Genomic DNA, 20,719 nt, shown 5'->3' on the forward strand with positions numbered 1-20,719 from the left:
AGTGATAGAGAAAGAACTTCCCCTGAAAAAACTTAATGGCTTTTTCTAATTTTATTTTTTTTAATTATTGAATTTCAAACTAGTTTATCATTATTTAAAAATATTCACTGAGCATGTACCATGTCCAGGGAAGAGGGCTGTGTTATGTAAATAGCAAAAATATTTGTGTGCACGTGTGCATGGCAGGGGTGCCTTCCATTCTTCCACCAACAAATTGTGGGGTTGGTCCCTTTACCTGTGTTTCTTGAACAATCTAGGTCAAAGTATGCTGTTACTTGGCTAACCAACTGTGTAGACCTAGGTGGGCTTGTGGATTTACTCACTAAGTCAAAGGTTCTGTCTGGGTCAAAATTTCTTCATATTTCCAACTACCTGAGATCAAGAGATCATTTCGACTGGTTTTGATCACCATTCAGAGATCACCGTGGCACAAACGAGGGAGAGAATACTTTGATCATAGGCAGAGTAGAACCTCTTTCTAATAGTGCTTGCAGGGGCTGGGGATACCATCTCTTAGAGAGTCTTCTAGGTCAGGCTGATTTGAGTTTGTTTTTTTTATTACACGGCTTTTGTGGTTTGGGGAACAGAATCAATGCACAGTATTTCCATGTCTGTATTATAATAGGAATAGGGTCCAAGCAGATTTCAAAACACTTAATATTTTACTGGACCCAGAAAGATTCTGCAACATTAGCTTAGCTCAGAAAGACAAGAATTGTTAGTTCTTCTGAAATCTTTTCTTCTGTAGACTGTTTGACAATAAATTATCTGAATAATTTCTTCAACTCTATCTGTGCTGACATAACCATTGAGAAGCTACAATTAAGATACCCTCGAAACGGAAACTGAATCTAAAGGCTTGGTAATATTAATAGCTAGCATTAATATCGATAGCACTTTACAAACATTAATTGCCTCATCTGATCAACACAACAACCCTGTGAGGTAGCTATTATCTCCATTTTACAGATAGAGAAAATGAGTCTCACAGCAATTAAGTGACTCACTCAGATTCACACAGCTAGTAAAGAGCAGGGGTAGATCTGGACCCTGGTCACTCCTAACTCCAGTTCGAGTACATTTTTCATTATACCATATTGCCTTTGATTCAAAATTTTTACATTTCAGTTCTTTGTGAGCGAATGAAAATGAAGGGTAATGGTAATAGAGTTTATCTATATAACAGAAATTAAACATTCAGAAAGGTTAAGAAGTAGAGAATTGGAGATTTTCCCCTTAACTACTTAAAATAGGTTAATTACTGCCTCTGGAAAGTATTGTGGCATTTTAAATGTCACCCATTATTATGACTAACATTAATAAATACCATCTCCTCACATGATTAAAAACCATTGTTTGCACATTTATATCTAATTTGGTCCTAATGAGGGTCAAATTTTTTTTCTTAAAAAAATTTTGAGGGATGAATTTCATCCTCAGAGTGATCAAACAGTTGTGAGACAGGTTTAGCAAATTTCAATAAGCATTTCTTAGGTGCTTACTATGTGCAAAGTGCCATGCTAGGTACTAGGGAGATAAAGACCAAAATTAAACTGTCCTTACTCTCAAAAAGGTTGCATAGAGGATATAATATATACACCAGTAAGTAAATGCACAGGCAGCTGGGAGGCATTGCAAAAGATAGAGAACCAGGCCTGAAGTCGGGAAGAGTCATCTTTCTGAGTTCAAATCTGGCTTCAGAGACTTCCTATCTCTGTGACCCTGGGCAAGTCACTTCACCCTGTTAACCTCAGCTTCCTTATCTATAAAACGATCTGGAGAAGGAAATGGCAAACTGCTCCAGGATCTTTGCGGAGAAAACCCCCAACCGGGCTCGCCGAGGAGTCAGACATAATTGAAAAACGACTGAACAACAACAAGAAGTAAATACATAGTGATTCCAAAAGCGAGAGACCTGTGAGAGATAGGTGGGGATGGAGTAGAGAGAGGACTTGTGAAGGGCCTAAGTAAGGCAGCACTACCTAAGCCATTCCTTGAAGGAATCTAGGGCTCATAAGAGATGAGGAAGGCATAGAGTCCAGATACAGAAGGCCAGCTATACAAAGGAATGGATCCAGGCAGTGAAATACACAGTACAGGGAAGGCCTAGCAGGCTTCTTTCACTGATAACTCAAAGAGAGTCAATTTTAATGAGCCCATAAAAAACTTCTTTTTTCCTATTATTTTCACTTTGCATAAAATAACAGAGGCACTAAAGTATAAAAAGGCTATGGAGAATCAAATCAGAAGAGCTATTAGAAGAATAATTTCTTGTCCTATAAGCAATTGGAGATCTGAGACTGGAGCTCAGATGAAAGGTGGTAGTGGGGCCTGGAGTAGACATCACTAACATAAAGATGGTACTTAAGACTTGAGAACAATGAACTTTCCACGACAGTCTCTGTAGAGGTAGATGAGTGGAGAAGGTTGAATAATGCCCACAGGAAGGAAGCAGGCAAGAGGGAAGGAAAAAGAAAAGTGAAGACAAGATGCCAATTAGGAACACTCAGCTAGTAGAATTGATGTAGGGCAGAGTAATGAAATCCAAGCAGGTTTCATAAAGGAGAGAAAGAATGACTAACAGTGTCAACTGCTGCAGAAACTCAAAGTCGGAAACTGGGAAAAGACGACTGGATTGAGGTATGAGTGGGTCAGCAGGAGAGATCATCAAGATAACAGTGTCTACTGAAGGAAAGAAGCTGGAATTCAGATTTCAAGACATTTCAGGAAGAAGGGAATGGTGAGAAAATGGAGGTAGCAGATCACATATTATAGTAATAACAAATTTATCTGCGATCAGAATGAAGTAAGGGTGAGAAGATGAAGCAAAAGGTTTTTTAAGATAATGTTTCAAGATAGAGAAGGGACATCTTAAGAGCAAATGAATCATCAGCAGCAGGGTCTCAGAGTAAGGAGATTGGACAACTTGTCAGAAGGAGATTACGAGGGTTCTTTGCTGGCACAGGGTGCAAGGGTCTGTTGCGTTGCTCATATGCACATCTGGGTTGCAATCCTAAATCCCGGTCTCAGAACGAGGAAGAGCATTAGCACAACAGAGTTTGCAGCAGCAAGAAGAGTGGTAACCCTGGTCATGGTTATAAGACTGAAAAAAGTGCTTGTGGCCACTCACAGACTAGAGCACAGACCAGGAGAATAGTAAACACACCTCTCCTTACATGATATCAAGACTTCCAGAAATAGCTCTGATAACAGCAGCTCCCTTCCATCCCACCCCCCCAAAAAACCTGTTGAAACTTGGGACAGCCCCAGAGCTGAGCTCAATTTTAAACATAAAGTTGTAAGTCCATAATAGGCTAGAGAAATGAGCAAACAACAAATAAAGACCCTGACAATAGAAAATTTTTATGGTGACAGGAAAGATCAAACGACTGTATACAAAGCCTTTAAGAAAAATGTGAAATGGCCTCAGGCTCAAAAAGAATTCCTGGAAGAGCTCGAATGGGATTTTCAAAATCAAGTAACAGAGATAGAGGAAAAAATGGGAAGAGGAATGAGAATGATACAAGAAAATCATGAAAAAAAAGTCGACAGCTTGGTAAAGGAGGCACCAAAAATACTAAAGAAAAGAATTCCTTAAAAAGCAGAATTGCTGAAAGGAAAGGAAATGTAAAGCTTACTAAAGAAAATGATCCTTTAAAAATTAAAATTAGGCAAATAGAGGATGATGACTCTATGAGACATCTAGAGAAAAACAAATCCAATCAAAAGAATAAAAAGGAGAAGGTAATGTAGAATATACCTCACTGGAAAAACAAGGACCCGGGATACAGATTGAGAAGAGATCATTTAAGAATTATTGGACTACTTAAAAGTCATGATAAAAAATGATATTAGACATCATTTTTCAAAGAATTATCAAGGAAACCTGCCCTGATACTCTAGCATCAGAAGGTAGAATAGAAATTGAAGGAATCCACTGATGACCTCCTGAAAGAGACCTCAAAATGAAAACTTCCAGAAATAATATAGCCAAATTCCAGAACTCTCAGGTCAAGAAGAAAATATTGCAAGCAACCTGAAAGAAGCAATTAAAATACTATGGTGTCCTAGTTAGGTTTAGACGAGATTTATTAGTTTTTACATTAAAGGATCAGAGATATAGGAAGAGGGTATTCTAAAGGGCCAAGGAGATTACAATCACAGACCACCTACCCATCCAAATTGAATCTAATCTCCAGGGGAAAAAACAGCATTCAATAAAACAGAAGACTTTCAAGTATTCCTGATGAAAATCCTGAAGCTAAATAGAGAATTAGACTTTCAAATACAAGACTCAAGAGAAATATAAAAAGCAAGTTCCTCTGATAAAGGCTTCCTGCCTCAAATATATAGAGAAATGAGTAAAATTTATGACAATAAAAGCCATTTCCCCATCAATAAATGAATGGTCAAAGGATATGAGCATTTTTCAGATAAAGCAATCAAAGTTATCTATACTCATATGAAAAAATCCTATAAATCGCTACTGATTAGGGAAATGCACATTAAAACAACTGTGAAGTGCCACTATGCCTTTTAGATTGGCTAATATGAATGAAAAGGAAAATGACAAATTTTGGAGGGGATGAGGGAAAACTGGAACACTAATACACTGATGGGATTGTTAAATGATTTGTCCATTCTGCTAAGGAACTATGTCCAAATGGCTATAAAACCCTATATACCCTTTAACTTGGTAGTAACACTTGGTAACACTACCAAGTTTGTATCTCACAAAGATAAAAAAGAAAGGAAAAGGATCTATGCATACAAACCTATATATAGGAGCTCTTTTTGTAGTAGAGGAGAATTGGAAATTGAGGCAAGGTACTATCAATTGGGGAATGGCTAAAGAAGTGGTGATATATGATTGCACTGGAATATTATTTATTGTGCAATAAGAAATGACCAGCAATATGGTCTCAGAAAAACCTGGAAAGACATATTGCATGAACTTCTGCATAGTGAAATGAGCAGAATCAGGAGAACATTGTCATTGTACACAGTATCAGCAATATTATACAATGATCAACTTGTGAATGAGTTATTTAGCAATATAATGCTCCAAGAAAATTCCAAAGGACTAATGATGAAAAAATTATCATCAGAGAAAGAACTGATAGGAATCTGAATGTAAATTGAGGCATACTGTTTAAAACTTTATTTTCTTCGTCCTTTTTGGGACGTGGTCCATGTTTTCTTTTATAGTGTGACTAATGTGGAAAAATGTTTTGCATGAATGTATGTGTATAACTTACATAAAATTGCTCACCTTCTCAATAGGAATGGGGAGAGAGGGAAGTGACTGGAATTGGAACTCAAAAATTAAAAAAAACCCCACAAATATTAAAAATTGTTTTATGTGTAATTGAGAAATAATCAAATATTAAATAAATAGAAAAAGAAAATTACAGCTAAAAAAAAAAGAGGGATGGGAACAAAATGCCAAAAGGGCTAAGAAAGAATGAAATGCAGACAAGGGTTGGAAGGGTTAAGCTCAGAGGAGACAGACACTTGCTCTCTTTCAGGGAGATTCAGCTCCCAAATGGATCCTTTAGCCCCCAAACTATTTTTTCTCTCTTTTTCTTCTTAAATTGTGGACTTGTGTGTGAAATTAAGCTCATTTTATTATAATAATTCAAGGCAACAAAATTGGTGGTTTGCCTGATGTGGGTACTCCTTCCTCCCATGCTGCTTACAACTCTTCTTTACCTTAGTAAAATTTAGAAAGTTCCAGAGAGAGTGATTGGAGCCATAGGTAAGTAGCTGGCACACTCTTTCCAATAACAATAGCAAGACTGGTTTAATTATGGGGTCAGAACTAGAGATGGGGAAAGGAATGGCACTGGTGAGTTGAGATGGTCAAAGAGTAAAATGAAGCTCAGCTGGAGTCAACTTGGCTCAGTATAAGGTAGTAAGGGAGACACTCATCCGAAGTAGATAACAATATAAATTCTTATTAAAACTGCCTCCGAGGGGGCAGCCAGGTGGCACAGTGGATAGAACACCAGCCTTGAAGTCAGGAGGACCTGAGTTCAAATCTGGCCTCAGATACTTGACACTTCCTAGCTATGTGACTCTGCGCAAGTCACTTAACCCCAATTGCCTCAGCCAAAACAAAACAAAACAAAAACCCTGCCTCCAAGACATTTTCATAATTTCCATTTCAGCTTCGCAGAAAATTATTTTCTCACTCATTTCCACCTGTAGAAATCCTACTCACTATTTTAAGACACAAGTCAAATGTCACTTTCTCCATTAAGCCTTTCTTTATCCTCCTCCAAACAGATGTGATCATATCATCTGCCACAGAACTCCACAGGTAGTGTGAAGAGCCCCAAAGAAAAAGACTTGGGTCCCAATCTCAGCTTCAATATTAAGTAGCCACATGACCACGGACAACTGACAAACTCTAAAGGACGTCAAATGGCTATAATTATAATCATGCTCTGACATTTGTAGAGCACTTTCATGCTTACAAAGCATTTTTTATTACTGTTGATACTTGGAACAAACCTGGGAGGTAGGTAATATGACTATTATTATGAGAAAACTGAGACTCAGATATGGTGATTATCTTGCCCGTTTATCAAGGAAGGATCTGAGATGGGACTCAGCTGACTCTAGGTCCACTCTGCTTTCTACTCCCAGTCTCAGAGGACTGTTGTAAGTAAAATACTCTATTAACCTTAAAGCCTAAATAAAGCCTTAAAAACCTGAAAGCCTATAAAAATGTGAGCTAATTCTTATTTTCACCTTTCAAGTCTGATTTTATACTACTTTCCATCATGTCCTGTGCTCCAATCAAACTCTCTACCCTCTCATTCTTATCCTGCTTTCTCTCTTCTCTGTTTTTGCTTCTATCATTCCCTATGTCTATAACAGACTCCCCCTATCTCCCTCGCTTCCTTCAAGGTCCAAATTAAGAACAGCTCCTCCACGAAGCCTTCCGGGACACCTTGTATACAAAGTGATCTCTCCCTCTTTGAATTTTATAGCACTTTGCCTGGACCTCTTCTTTTGCACTTACCTCACTCTCCCTTGTATCACAGTTATTTGTGTACATGTCTCCCCCCCCTTTTATTGTAAGGTGGCACATTGTAAGAATGGTGTCGGGAGTGTTAAAGCTCAGAATGAGCTGAAGCTGGTGAGGAAAAGCAAAAGACAACAAAAGGGTGGGGTTCCCTCCCCCTGAACTATATTGGGAAGAGAAGCAGAATTTTTTTTTAAAAAAGGGTAGAACTATTACTCTGGATTTATGGAATCCTGATAACAGAAGGATGTAAAGAAGGATGCAAGTTGCTCAAATCTCCTTTTCCTTCCATGTTCTCTGCCAAGGAAAATTCTCTTTGACCTACAAAAGATAGACTCAAAGTAGCTAACAAGGAGTTAACCAAAAACAAAGAGGAAGAAAATAAGAGATACACAGATGTCATGGATCAATTCAAGCTACCAGGTCCAGATGCACTAGTCAGCCTAAGGTACTGAAATAACTAGCAGCTGTGTTTGCTTAGCCAACACTAGTGATCTTTTTTTTTTTATTAAAGCTTTTTATTTACAAAACATATGCATGGGCAATTTTTCAACACTGACCCTTGCAAAACCTTCTGTTCCAAATTTTCCCCTCCTTCCCCCCCACCTCCTCCCCTAGATGATAGGTAATCCAATACATGTTCAATACGTTAAAATATGTTAAAATATGTATACATATTTATACAGTATATATATATATATATATATATATATATATATATATATATATATATATATATATATATTCGAGAAGCAGTAGGAAGTCATGAAAGACTAGACGTTGGGAGATATATAGGAATTCTTAATCTGGCTGCACAAGAAAAATCAGATCAAGAAGAAAAAAAAAACCTGAAAAAGAAAAAAATGCAAGCAAACAACAACAGAAAGAATGAAAATGCTATGTTGTGGTCCACACTCAGGTCCCCACTAGTGATCTTTAAAAGACCATGAGAAAAGAATTTCTCGAACTAAAAAAGGTAATTATGTCAACTTTCAAAAAAAAGAAGCACGCAAAGGTGGCAATTAGCCAATGAACTTGACTTCGGTCCCTGGCAATATCCAGAACATGTTCTTAAATGGCTGGTAAGCAATCATCTAGAAAAGGAAGCATGGCTTTAATGAGAATAGTTCATGCCAAAGTACTAGAAGCAAGAGGGATGTCCAGTAACTGAGGAAAAGGAATAGCAGTATATGAATGTAAGGGAATTTTGCTGTTTTGAAAGGAATGATGACTATGAAGAATGCCAAGAAGCATAGAAAGACTTAGATGAACTGATGCAAAGTGAATTAAGCAGAACTAGACAATTATACACAATGACAATAATGTAAACGTAAACAGCAAAAAGAAACTCAATTGAGTGGTATGGAATTCTAATAACCATCTTTGTCCCTGAGGAAAAAAACATGAACGATAAGAACACAATTACCTTCTTTTCCAATGAAGGGAATTATGACTGTGGAACATTGAAAATATGGTTGGACCGAAGTTGATGTATTGGTTAGTTATGCTGAGTCACTTTCTTTTTTTAATTCTTTGTGATATAGTGTGGTCCTCTGAGAGAGGGAATGGGAAAGGACATCTTGGGAAATGATGATGAAGTCAAAACAGAAGATATAGATATTTTTTTCTTGAAATAATTATAGGTCATGCCAGACTAATCTCATTTTTTTTCTAGCAGAATTACTAAGCTGACTAATCAGAAGAATAGTACAGAAAAAAGTCATATACTTCTATTCTTATTCCTCAGTTAATGAGCATTCCCTCAGCTTCTAGTTCTTTGGCACAAGCCATTTCTGACATAGCCACCCTAGCTGTTTTGGTCACTGCTTCCTTTTCTGGATGGTCATTTGTCAGCCATTTAATATCACATTCTAGATTTTGCTAGGAACTGAAGTCAAAGTATACCACGCAGTCTTTCATGCTAAGCTTCTAGCTCTCAACTCAGTGATCAGGCACATGGAAAGCACTTAATAAATGCTTGTTGATCTACCGATTGTTGCTCTTATGGACAAGTTGGAGAAGTGTGTGATACATAATAATAGAGGCAGATGGATTAGGGTCCTGCTTGGATCGTGTCCAACATGGGGTCATTACTGGTTAGATATTGATTTAAAAAGACATTTCTAGTGAAGTAACCAAGGGATCTATGTTTGGCTATGAGCCATATGTTATGCCATGAGTTATATTTGTCCATTGACTTGGATAAAGGCATAGATGGGTTTTTTTTTTAGTCAAATGTGCCAATGATACAAACTTAGGAAGGATTGCTGATGTGTGAGATAGAAGAATCCAAAAGATCTGAGAAGGAGGGAATGGTGAATTGGTAGGTGCTGCAGGAGAGTCAAATTCATTAAGCAGTTTCCAAATACATTCAAGTATTTGAGGAGTTTCTATGTGAATGTGGGGTTAAACTTGTTCTGTTTGGCTCTAAAGTGCAGCAACAAGGGTACACTTCTGAGCAATCGCAACTCTCTAAAGGTGTCACGGTTATCTTGAGAAGCAGTGGGCTCCCCTGAGAATGGAAGACTTCAAGTCAAAATAGACTGAGCACATGTCAGCTGTGTAAAAGAAGAGATTACAATTCAGATCCTGTTTGGACAGGATGGCCTCTGAGGTCCCTTTCAAATGTAAGATTCTGTAATCCTGTAAATTCTCTGAGAGAAGAACCAGTGTCTTCTTTACCTTTGTATTCCCCTCACCTTCTATCGCACATAGATAGGGGTTGCTTAATAAACATTTGTTTATTAAACCAACTCTAGTAATGCAATTGATGCAATGCACTTACGTGATTATAGAGTGTAAGGTAATATAGACAGAGAGGTAGCATGGCCTTATCAATCGATGAGTGAGCTTTTGTTAAACACCTACTATGTGTCAGGCACTGTCTCAAATCCTGGAGACCTTAAAAGGAAAGGAAAACAGTTCCTTCCCACAAGGAATTCAATATCCTTTAGATAGAGACAAAATAGATGTATATGCAGGCGGTATATTAAAAAAATGCCTCTTATTCAATAAGCTGTGGTGACTCCCCATTACTTCCCAGATCAAATAAAAAATTTGTTTGTTTAGCCTTTAAAACTTTCGACAAGGCGGCCCCTTCTGATCTATCTTTCCGGTCTTATACTTTGCTCTCTTTCCCTCCACAATCCAGCTTGATAGCCTGCTCTCAGTCCATCCCAGAGGATGCTCCGGCCACCATGTCTGTACCTGGACTACTGTCCTAGTTCCTTTTTGAATCCGTGGCTTCCTTATTGCCTCAGCTCCAACATCAGCTTCTGCAGGACTTTCGTGGCTTTCTCGGTGACGTCATCCTCCCTCTCTAAGCCTACTTTCTTTCTACTCAGTAGATAACTTGTAGGAGGCTATTTGTTTCCACCTTGCGTCCCCTCTTAGAATGTAAGTTTCTTGAGGACAGAGACTGCTTTTGCTTTCCTTTGTTTTTCGTTGCTATGTGCCTGGCACATAAGAAAACACTTAATAGATAATTGATTGGTTGATTGATTTGAGAGGGAGGTATTAGCAGTTGATGGGCCCAGGAGAAGCCTGTATATGTGGGGCAATGAATAATGAGAAGACAAGAATGCCCTTATGGTTGTGAACAGGGGGACTGGAAAGCATAGAAACTGCTACCATCACTGCTGGTGGCCATTATTTTCATTTTAGCCCCTCCCCCCACTATAGATTTGAAGTTCCTTGAGGGCCAAGAATGGACATCTGGCTTGTGAGGGGTATCCCCTGATCTAAAGCCACCCAACACATGTCCAAGTAACACAATTGTTGAAATTTCTCAGGCATTTTATAATTTACATTTTATTTTTGTCTCCACGTCCCCCAGTTCCTTGAACGTAAGAAGCTTGTGCTGCTTATTTGGAGGAGTTTTATTCCACTTCCATGATTCAAAACCAAGGTGCATTCTTTTTGAAAGAAAATGCCCACTGTGATGAACTCCTAGGGCTTCTAAGTCCCTTTACATTGTTCAGGTTTCCTTCATGCTCAGATTTAAATTGACCCTCAGACTCTTCCCCAGAGACACATAGGCAGAAACGGTGTCATATCTGGGTCATCGAGGCTCTTAGCACTGTTCTTCCAGGTTCATAGAGCTTGAATGACTTAAGCCAATGGACCAGGACCACAGCCCGAATGCCAGCTTGGAGGGGTTTCAGAGTAAGGGGAAAACAGAGCTTCTGTCTTTAAGGAAGCGACAAAGAGAGTAGCAGCTCCAGATTTGGGGGCTGTCGGTCGGGGACTAAGTTACAGCTGCTCCCTGCTATGTGTGGGGTACATCAGAACAAATGGTTCAGACTGCACCCTTCCCGGCCTCAACAATAAACAAGCTCAAGTTGTCAGAATAAACTTCAAAAGGACCTTGGCAGACCTACCACTAATGTAAATCCATAATAGAAATGTTAGCCTTCAACACATCAATTAACTGAGTTCAGATCTCCAAGTACTTTGTATTCAGTCACTGCCACCAGGAGTGGAGTGAGCCGCAGTGTAGGGCCAAGGGCTGGCTTCAGGATCAGGCTGCTGTAGCCTTGTAGGACAAGCCATTCGATTTCAGAGTTGGAAGAGACGTAGATGGCTATCTAAAAGTAAACTCTGCCAGAAGAAAAGAAATAAAAGAGGTGTCGGGGGCTCCCGGCAGTGCAGGCTCGGCTTAAAGACCTCCAGGGAGAGGGAACCCACCCTGTCCTGGGCAATCCATCCTCCCACAGGATGGCTCTAGTGTTCCCAAGGTTTCCCTGGACTTCCAGCCTCAGTTTAGACCCTTGGCTCTTCCTTCTGCCTTTTAGGACCAAATGGAAAGTCTGATCCCACTGCCACGTGACAGCCAGGCAACCACGTGAAGACAGTTACGCTTTGCCCCGTCTTCCCTTCACCAGGCTAACCAGGCCCGCATATGGCCCTCACCGTTCTGTTTCTGTTCCCCTTGACACACTTTATCCCTAAAATGCCAAGGCCGCAGGCGGTCCGAGTATTTGGGCCTGGACGCCAGCAGTGGGAGCTTGGCAGGAGCCACCTCCTCGTGTGCCTTCGCCTTTCTAAAGGCAAACCACTAGCACCGGCTTTTCCCGGTTGTTTGGAAATATGGAGACTGCGGCCTATTAAAAGCTTAGCCCTTTCCCCAAACTTGCCTAACCATGCTTGCAACATCGGATTCTTGTGAAAGCAACTTCTCCAACTCAAGAGCGAGATTTGAACTTCTCGTGGAGTTCACCTCCCCAGATTTTGTCTGGTGAGATGTCGTGATTTTGGGCTCCAACCTGACCGTGATTCCTGTTAGCTAAAGTCCCTCTGTCAATAACCTAGCTTGGCCCCAAACACCCCAGATCATAAGGCGCAGAAAAACTGTCCCTCTTGATCAAGGGAGGAAGTTTCCACAGATGGACTGCCCTGGCCCTGTGAAACCACAAGTGGAGACTACCCAAATAAAAAGCGCTTTGGGGTAAACTCTGAACGTTCTGCCACTTACTCCCCAGGTAGCTCTCTCTGAGCCTCGGTCTCCTCCTGTCCAGAGTGAGGGAGTGCATCTGCTGTCCCTTGTGCTCCCTCGGATGGCGGGTCACTTGAATCCTCCGGTAAGGGACAAAAAATAAGCACCAGAGCCAGAGCCTTTCAGCTTGCCTGCCACCGACCTCGAGGCCGGCAGCGGGAAGATCTTCACTCAGCCACGGAACCAGGCCAGCCCGAGTTTGTCTCGGAGCTCAGGTCACTGAGGAAAGGCTTCAGAAGTTAGCAGTGGCCCTACCTTCACAGGAAACCTCAAGCTTCCCCCCTTCCTCTCCCAGGCCATCCCTTTCTCGCAGCCTGGAGTTGCCATACTTTCCCCCTCTCTCCCGACACCCTTCCTTTCTCCGGGAGGCCCTTAGAGATCAGTTCGCTTGGGCAGAAGGAGGTTATGTGAAAAACCTCCTTGAAAAGGAGGGGGAAGCTGGGTCCATGTTCTAGAGGCTGGGCGAAGACAATTATATAAGATGCCCTTTTCATTCATAAATCTTGCAGGTAGGAGCCCTGCCCCTCAGTGGGGCGCAGGCTGTGGGGGGAGGAGACGCCGGTGCAGCCACCGGGTCCCGCGGACTCCCCCCCCATTTCCCCCAGGAGGGGCAGCTCGCACGGTGGGCCGAGTCGGAGGGGCCGCGAGGGTGCCCAAGTAGCGGCGGAGGGAGTGCGCGCTGGCGGCTGCTGAGCCCATTTACTCGTTGAAGGTCTGACCTCATCATCCTGTCTGTATGGGTTCCCACCTCCACGCTTAGCGGCGGCGGCGGCGGCCCGGCCTCGGCTCCGAGTGGATGCTGCCGAGCCCCAGAGGCAGAGCTGGGGGGGAGCGGGAGGTGGGAGGCAGAGCCAGAGGGAGGGAGGGAGGGAGGGAGGGAGGGAAAGGAAGGCGCTTGCTCCCGGCACTTGGGCTTTCGTAGCCCGTTCCGAAGAGGCAGAGAAAAGAAACGTAACAAAGACTCCATTTCCTCTCCGGGAGGGAGAGCCGGCTTGGGTCTCCCCCCCCCCCTCCCTCCCTCTCCGCCCCCCCACCCTCCCCCCGCAAAGATGTCAGTGTCGGGCAAGAAGGAGTTCGACGTGAAGCAGATCCTGCGGCTCCGCTGGCGCTGGTTCAGCCACCCTTCGCCCGGCGCCCCGGGGCCCGGAGGCTGCCCGCAGCAGGAAGGCTACGAGCACCGGGGGAGCGCGGCGCAGAGCCGGCTCAAGAGCCACTCGCGGGACAGGGGCAACGGGCTGAAGAAGAGCGGCGGCGGCGGCGGCGGCGGCGGCAGTCCCGGCCACCACAACGTCCTGGCCCCGGTGCCGGGACCGACCCCTGCCCAGCACAGAGCGGCTCAGACGTGGCAGCAGCACAACCTGATCGAACACTTCCGAGCCGATGAGGACATTCCCAAAGCAAGCCCGGAGGAGAAGCTGCTCACGCAAGGGGCCCAGGAGAGCCCCCCGGATCTGCAGATGATCACGGAAGAGAACCCCCCGGACTCTGCCCAAAGGTAGGAGTTAGCGGCGGCGGCCACGCGCCCCCCCCCGCCTCCCGAAGCCCGAGCTAGGTGGCCTCAGTCCCCTGCTTGGGCCCTGAGGTGGGTGGGTTGGGGGAAACCCAAGCCGGGGCGCCTCGCTCCCTGCTTTGCTCCCCAACCCTGGCCCCGGCTGCAGGCGGGGAGGGAGCCCGAGCTAGGCGGCCTTAGTCCCCGACCGTGGCCGGGAGTGGGGGGTGGGGGCGGGAAGCCCGAGCCGGGTCGCCTCGCTCCCTGCCTCGGCCCGGGGAGGGGGGGGGGTGTTAATAGAGACGTGAATGTGCGCAGAGCCCGACAGGATCGCCCCATCCCCCAGGAAAAGTGGAGCCCCAACTCGAGAAGCCTTCCTCCTCCTGCCGAGTGCAAAATGCTTTGGGTCACTTGGGATTGCCCCCCCCCCCCAGTCTCCAGTTAGTGTGGTCCACGTTTCACTCTGAAGACTCGCTCGCCCGCGGGTTCTGGGCAGACGGACCTTCGCCGTTCCCCTTGGGTATCCGTCGGGCCGCCTGGGACAGATGATCCGACTTTGCGAGTCGCAGCAACTTTGAGGACCGCTCTCCTGGCAAACTCTTTCTGGGCTCCTTTTCCTGCAGCCTCTTAGTGAGGATGCGCGCCTCCCACCTGCCAAGGGAACTCGTGCGGGGCTTCTCGGCGCCCGCTCCCTCTCCAGGTGGATCGGCTGCGAAGTGGGGGGGGGGGGGCGCGGGGCCTCCCGGTCGGAGCAGACATGGAGATGCTACTTCCAGCAGGGCAGGCCAGCTCTCCGGGAACTTGAGGGCCGAGTGCCAGGCGTACGGGGCGGGGGGGAGGCCGATGGGGCCGCTCGGCTTGAGGAGACGGCTGCCCGTCCGCGCCCGAGCTCGCCCCTTCCACGTTCTCCCGGACACGGTCAGTGGGCGAGCAAGAGAGAGGCCGGCCTCTCTCTGGGAAGCCGGAGCAAAAGGGAGCCGGGCCGCCGCGCCCGGGAAGCGCAGGCTGCGGCTCTCTTTTTCTCTTGCGAGGGGAGCAGTGCGTGTGCTCCTTCTCCTCCAGCGTGCTGAGGGCAGGCTCCAGATCCGCGCGACAAAAATGGGAAAGCGCTCTGGACCAAGACAGGCTTTTTCGGGGTGTTTTCGAATTATGTAACGGCTCCGGCGGCTCGCCGGGAGAAGTCCCGGGCCGGCTGTGAGCTTACCTGGGGGGGGGGGGGGGGGGGGGGGGGGGGGGGGGGGGTGGAGCGTCACCGTAGAAACCGAGGGGCAAAGGGGAGGCCGGGCTCTGGGAGGGAAAGGCTCCCGTCCCGTCCCTCCAGCCTCCGCAACAAACTGAAGCGGGTTCGTGGCCTCCACGGTGCTACGGACTCCCCAAGTCCCAGAAAGACAGGGCTCCAGGAAAAAGCAACTCTGGGCTCAGCGGGAAATGCTAAAGCAAAAGCTTCCTTGAAAAAACATGCCAAATAGAGACTTGTACCGGCCATTCCGATCTGGGGCTGAAGTATTTACATATAGAGGTTCAAAAATATCTGAGCCCAGAACGAGGCATCTAGAGGCAATCCAGGTTATCCAGGGCCGGCCTTTGAGCCAGAAAACCCCCCCTGCTAGGTGTTCAAAAATATCTGAGCCTAGAACAAGACATTTAGAGGTAATCCAGGTTATCCAGAGCTGGCCTCTGCACTAGGAAAACCCCGGTTCTAAGGGTTCAAAAATATCTGAGCCCAGAACAAGGCATCTAGAGGTAGTCCACGTTATCCAGAGCTGGCCTTTGAGCTAGGAAAAGCCCGGTTCAAGTTCCAATGAACCCCTTGCTAGCTGTGTGAGCTTGGGCAAGGAACTTGACCTCTCAATGCTTTTGGCAACTGTGAGCCTGGAAGTTTCAGAGGAGGTGCTGCCCTGCACTGACAGCCAGAATTTCTTTATCCGGGAGCTTCCCCTCTCCTGAAATCCCAGATCCAGTCCCCATCCTCCAGATACGGACAAGTACGAGATCTACCTGTGCGATTTTGTGTAATGAAGGAAGATGGCAAACCGATAGGACGATAGGACGCTGATGGTTCATTTCCCAACGATGTTGCCAAAAACGATTTTTAACACCCCCCCCCCAATCCTCGAGTTGAGGAAATGTGCATGGGAAATTAAGCTTTAGCTACTATCACATCCTGACAAAATTCTATGAAGATTCTTGAATTGACTTGTCAGAGCTGGCTTTGGTGGTGGGATAGGATGCCGGATATTGGGCCAAGTGTCCCTGTCTGCACAGAGTCCTTTTAAATGTGTTTGCTGATTCTTTGCAGGGTGGTTCATGTTCTGAAAATGAAATAGCACACGTGTGTTTAACTATCTTTCCATCTGATGACTTCCTTCGTATTCATGTGCATTTTATTTTATGCATTTAAAAGCACTATACTGAGAAGGGAAGATGTATTTATTAAGTGCCTACCGTGTGCCTAGCACTGTGCTAAATGCTTCACAAATGTAATCTCATTTGATCCACACAACAATCCTGTGACAGAGGGGGCTGTTATCGCCCCCATTTTACAGTTGAGGAAGTGGAGGCAGGCAGGGGTGCCGTGACTCGCCCAGTTTCGCCCAGCTGCTGTCCGAGACCAATCTGATGACCAGTTTTTTCCTGACTTCAGATCCTAGCTGCCCCTAGAAAGCATCTGTTGTCTTTACCAGTACGCAGGAGGGACCCATACCACAAAAGAAGGATAAGAACTCCATCTGCAGAGTGATATGTTGTCAACTGTGACACAACAATGTTGTCTTTGAAAAGCGAAATACATACAGGAAACTGTAGCAATAATCTAGCTCAAGGGCTTCTGAGCCAACTGGGAGAAGTAAATTAAGGACCTTGTAAGATCACAGAGTTCCAGATAGAAGAGACATTAGAGGTCATTTAATCCATTCCTCTCATTTTACAGAGGAGGAAAGAGTAGGGGAGAGAAGTTAACTGACTGGTGCAAGGTCATCCGGCTGATAAGTGTCTGAGGCAGGATTTAAACCCGGGCCTCTTTAACACGATGCTCAACACTCTATTCACTATACCACACTTCCTCACGCTCCCTTAGATAAGACAATCTCATGTATCATAAAGTATTAGACTGCAGAGACAGAGGTAGAGAATGGCGCACGAATGATTAGCGTGCTATATTTGGAGAACATCACAGAAACACACTTAAAGGAAAAAATAAAGGCAGAATCACATTAAAGTTCAATCCGTAGGTATGAGCGTGGTGGTATTGAAAAAAAAAAAAAACTCAAATAAAACTTCTTTCGGCCCTGGTGTGCTTAACATGTGTGGATCTTTTGTGTTTAGAAATAGCCACGTGCTGATTCTTCACATCTGCGGCGTATGTACATAACTGTTAGGCATCAGGGACGCTGACTCTCTCCTATTCTGGTTGTCTTGGTCTCAAACTTCTGGTTCAGTTGCCTCTCTGACTTACTGAATCACTACTGCCAAATCACTCCCCTCTCAGTGGTATCCCTTTTCCAAACTGATCTATGCTATTCCAAGTATCGAGACAGATATTCCAATAACATCCTATTTCTCACGATTGTAAAAGTGATAAAAAGTTCTGAATTTATCATGCATGCTACATTTGTAAACCATAACAGACCTTAGAGATTTGTTATTGTGTGTATGTGCATGCGCAAGAACAGTAGATGCCAGAATATTAATGTTATGAGAAAATGTCAGCCTAAAATAACCCCAATCACCTCTCTATTGTATGTGTGGATTATTTATACTGCAGAAGCCCCCCCCCCTGGCCCACAGCTAAAGAGGGACCATGGAGTAGGGAACAATACTGATGGGGCCTGGGCGGGAGGCCCCAATCTACTTGGGTTAGAGGGCTGTAAAAAGCTCAAGGAAATTGCTACCTACGTGGGTCATCTATAATTTGTCACTAGCTGGACCAGCGTTACTATGTTAAATATAAACCATGATTCCCACGTCTCCCAAGAGCCCTTGCTCTCCTAAGGCTAGGCCAGGAAGAGTACTGCGGTTCTTCTACTCTAAGAGTGAAAAAGGAATTCTGTAAGGTTTGGAGTCCAAAGCAAACGGAGGGGGTCAGAGCTGTTGTTCACTACCCCCTGGGAATTAACCAAGGAGGTAGATTTCAAGTCTGCCAAATATTCTCTTCCATGTGCAATTAGCTCTGAATCTTTTCCTATAACTCATCGATTAATCACCAAGGTCAACCAGCTAATTCAGAAATCTACCCTGGCTTCTTGACTAATTAATCTGTTGACTGATTAAGTAATGAGCTATAGGGGAGCATTTGGGGCTAACTGTTTCTAGAAGGGGATTGTGAAAAGTGATAGAGCTAAGGGGAGCACACTACTTAGGAATCTCCTTGAGGTAATAACTGTAGTACATAGGATACTGGACCCCCTGGAGCTGAACTATAAATTCAGACTTCCTTAGCCCAAAATCATGTACCACTTGTTTCTCTCGATCCCAATACAAGCCTTTATTCAGTATGGAATTTTGTGGGGCAATATTCATATCTAGGGGCGAGCGATGTGCCTTTATTATACACAGTGAAAAATACGTGTAATATCATTGCTCAAAAGAAGACAGTGTTCTTATCCTCACAAAGAAAATAAGCCACAAAGTGTTCTCATCAGCAAACGTTGGGAGGTGGGGGAGTTCTATGAAGAACGTAGAGAATAACTCCTCCTGTCCCATACATAGAGAGCTTGGTCCATGTGTCATTTTAGCTAGAAAGCCTTGACAGGCCCCAAGGAATCTTGGGTAAAGCAGTACATCCTTGCTCTGCACCTGCTATTTGTATTGTGATTAACTGCGGCACCCTTCAGCAAAAGTCATGGCAGTCACAGGCCTTTAAAACTCTGTGGGGAACTATCAGAGGCAGGGTCACTGTACTCTTATGGACTTTGGCAGACACCTGTACTCAGAAAAGAATATGGGAAAAGAGGGAAGAATTGCTTCAAAAGGGGAAAGAACAGAGCTTATCACTCTCACATTTGGAAATCCAGAATATCCCTTGCACCCTGACCTCCTCTCCAGGGCAACATCATTTTATATTTCTATTTCTGGGTCTCTAGAAAATTGAAGACCATCCCACTGTTACAATAGGGTAAACTGAATGGACTATTTAAATTTGAAAAGGCAGCTAATATAGCTACAATAAGATATTCATTTCACTCAGGGTTGATTATGCATACAATAAACTAATCAACCTAACAGATTTTGCTAGAGCTATTTCTGTTCTGGAAAAAAAAAACACATTATTTGTCAAACCATCAGAGAACACAATACTTCCCAAATAACCAGATTGAGTAGTTGACCAAAAGCCACCATGTATTCTCTACATTCTCATTTTATTTCTTTCCTGTTTAAGAATCCATCAATCTTGAGTAAGGATGGGAATATATTGAGTCAATCAATCAAATAGCCTCATCTTTCCTAAAATAAGTAATTAGATGCTATACATTTCTCAGGTGAGGACACATCTTTAATGATCACTTGATAGGAATACAGATGTGACAGTGAGTCTATCTGGTTTTCGCTGAAGAACTTGGTCATGCACTCTGGAATCTCTATGATATCATTAAACTAGTTGAAATCAGAGAAAAATGAGAGTTCCAGCTAAACTCCTAAAAAACAATTTCTTCCATGGAAGCACAAAATCTCCTCAGCTTCCTCCCTCCTCCCTCGGATAAGAGAAGGAATTTGTGAACTTTGAAAGAGTTGAAGGATTTGGACTTGCCCATTTTCCTACTGATGCCCTTGGATCAACCCTGGGAAAGAAGACATTGTGGCACTGTCTTCACAAAAAAGCCAAGAACAGCCTGGATGTGACGAGAAAAGACAAATTCAAGGTTCGACAAGGTTCCCAGAAGAAACGTTCCGCGAGTTAGCTTCTCCTACCTAAGAGGAACGTATCCAGGACGCCAGCAAAAGAACTTCTGTCAACTGTGAGTGGCCCATTTCTCATATGTCTTAAGCTTGAGTCCCTTTTCTCTTGGGCTCTATCTACTGAGGGTGGGGAGAGACACTTGGGGAGAGGGAATGTTTTGCCTCAACTGTTCTTACTGTACCTCCTTACTAAATATTCCTTTCTAAAGAGTAATTAAGAGTGTCTATGTGATACCATTGATAATCATGGGGGAGAGCACATAGAGGGACAGAGGGGTAGCAGTGGTGCTTATGAATTATATATTATTAGGAAGACATACCTCAAACTACTCCTAGACTGAGAGGACAAATATCACATGAGTTCTGGGCACCCACACTGCCAGTGGGAATGATCCTTTCCTTTTCCCACATAGACCTCCTACTTTGGGCTCAGTTGGAAGATGGAGTCCCAAGCTTATATGAGCTACACTTGTTTAGAGCAGATGTAAATCCTCTGACGTTTTTGCTTAATTTCCCATTGTTTTTTAGACTATCTTTCCCTGGCCCTTTATTGGATGTAGTTTTTATTGTGTCATGATCTAAAAGAAAGCATTTATTATTTCTACCTTTCTGCATTTGATTGTGTGGTTTTATGCCCTAATATATGGTCAGTTTTTGTGTAGGTGTGCCACATACTGCCAAGAAAAGGGTGTATTCCTTTCTCTTCCTATTCAGTTTTCTCCAGAGATCGATCATATCTAGATTTTCTAGCATTCTATTGACCTTCCTAGTTTCTTTCTTATTTATTTTGTGGTTAGATTTGTCTGAT

General features: G+C 44.0%; 1 protein-coding gene and 1 long non-coding RNA gene across 11 annotated transcripts in view; one reads left to right on the top strand and one right to left on the bottom strand.

Moving 5' to 3' along the window:
- LOC116420275 overlaps window positions 1–20,719 on the bottom strand; it is a 217,052-nt gene that overhangs the window by 158,058 nt on the left and 38,275 nt on the right. The gene's annotated exons all lie outside the window — the stretch shown is intronic.
- Window positions 13,806–20,719, top strand: part of LOC100915461 (kelch-like protein 4) — a 257,692-nt gene continuing 250,778 nt past the window's right edge. The window contains exon 1 of one of the 2 annotated variants that reach the window (XM_031944661.1): window positions 13,806–14,022. In XM_031944661.1, the coding sequence (XP_031800521.1) occupies window positions 13,985–14,022 (38 nt within the window). In that variant the 5' untranslated portion in view covers window positions 13,806–13,984. Of the gene's footprint in view, window positions 14,023–16,488; window positions 19,971–20,719 lie in introns of those variants that run through there. The other variant, XM_031944662.1, reaches the window with a different exon arrangement.

Source organism: Sarcophilus harrisii, chromosome X, assembly GCF_902635505.1.
Source record: "Sarcophilus harrisii chromosome X, mSarHar1.11, whole genome shotgun sequence".
Taxonomy (NCBI): domain Eukaryota; kingdom Metazoa; phylum Chordata; class Mammalia; order Dasyuromorphia; family Dasyuridae; genus Sarcophilus; species Sarcophilus harrisii.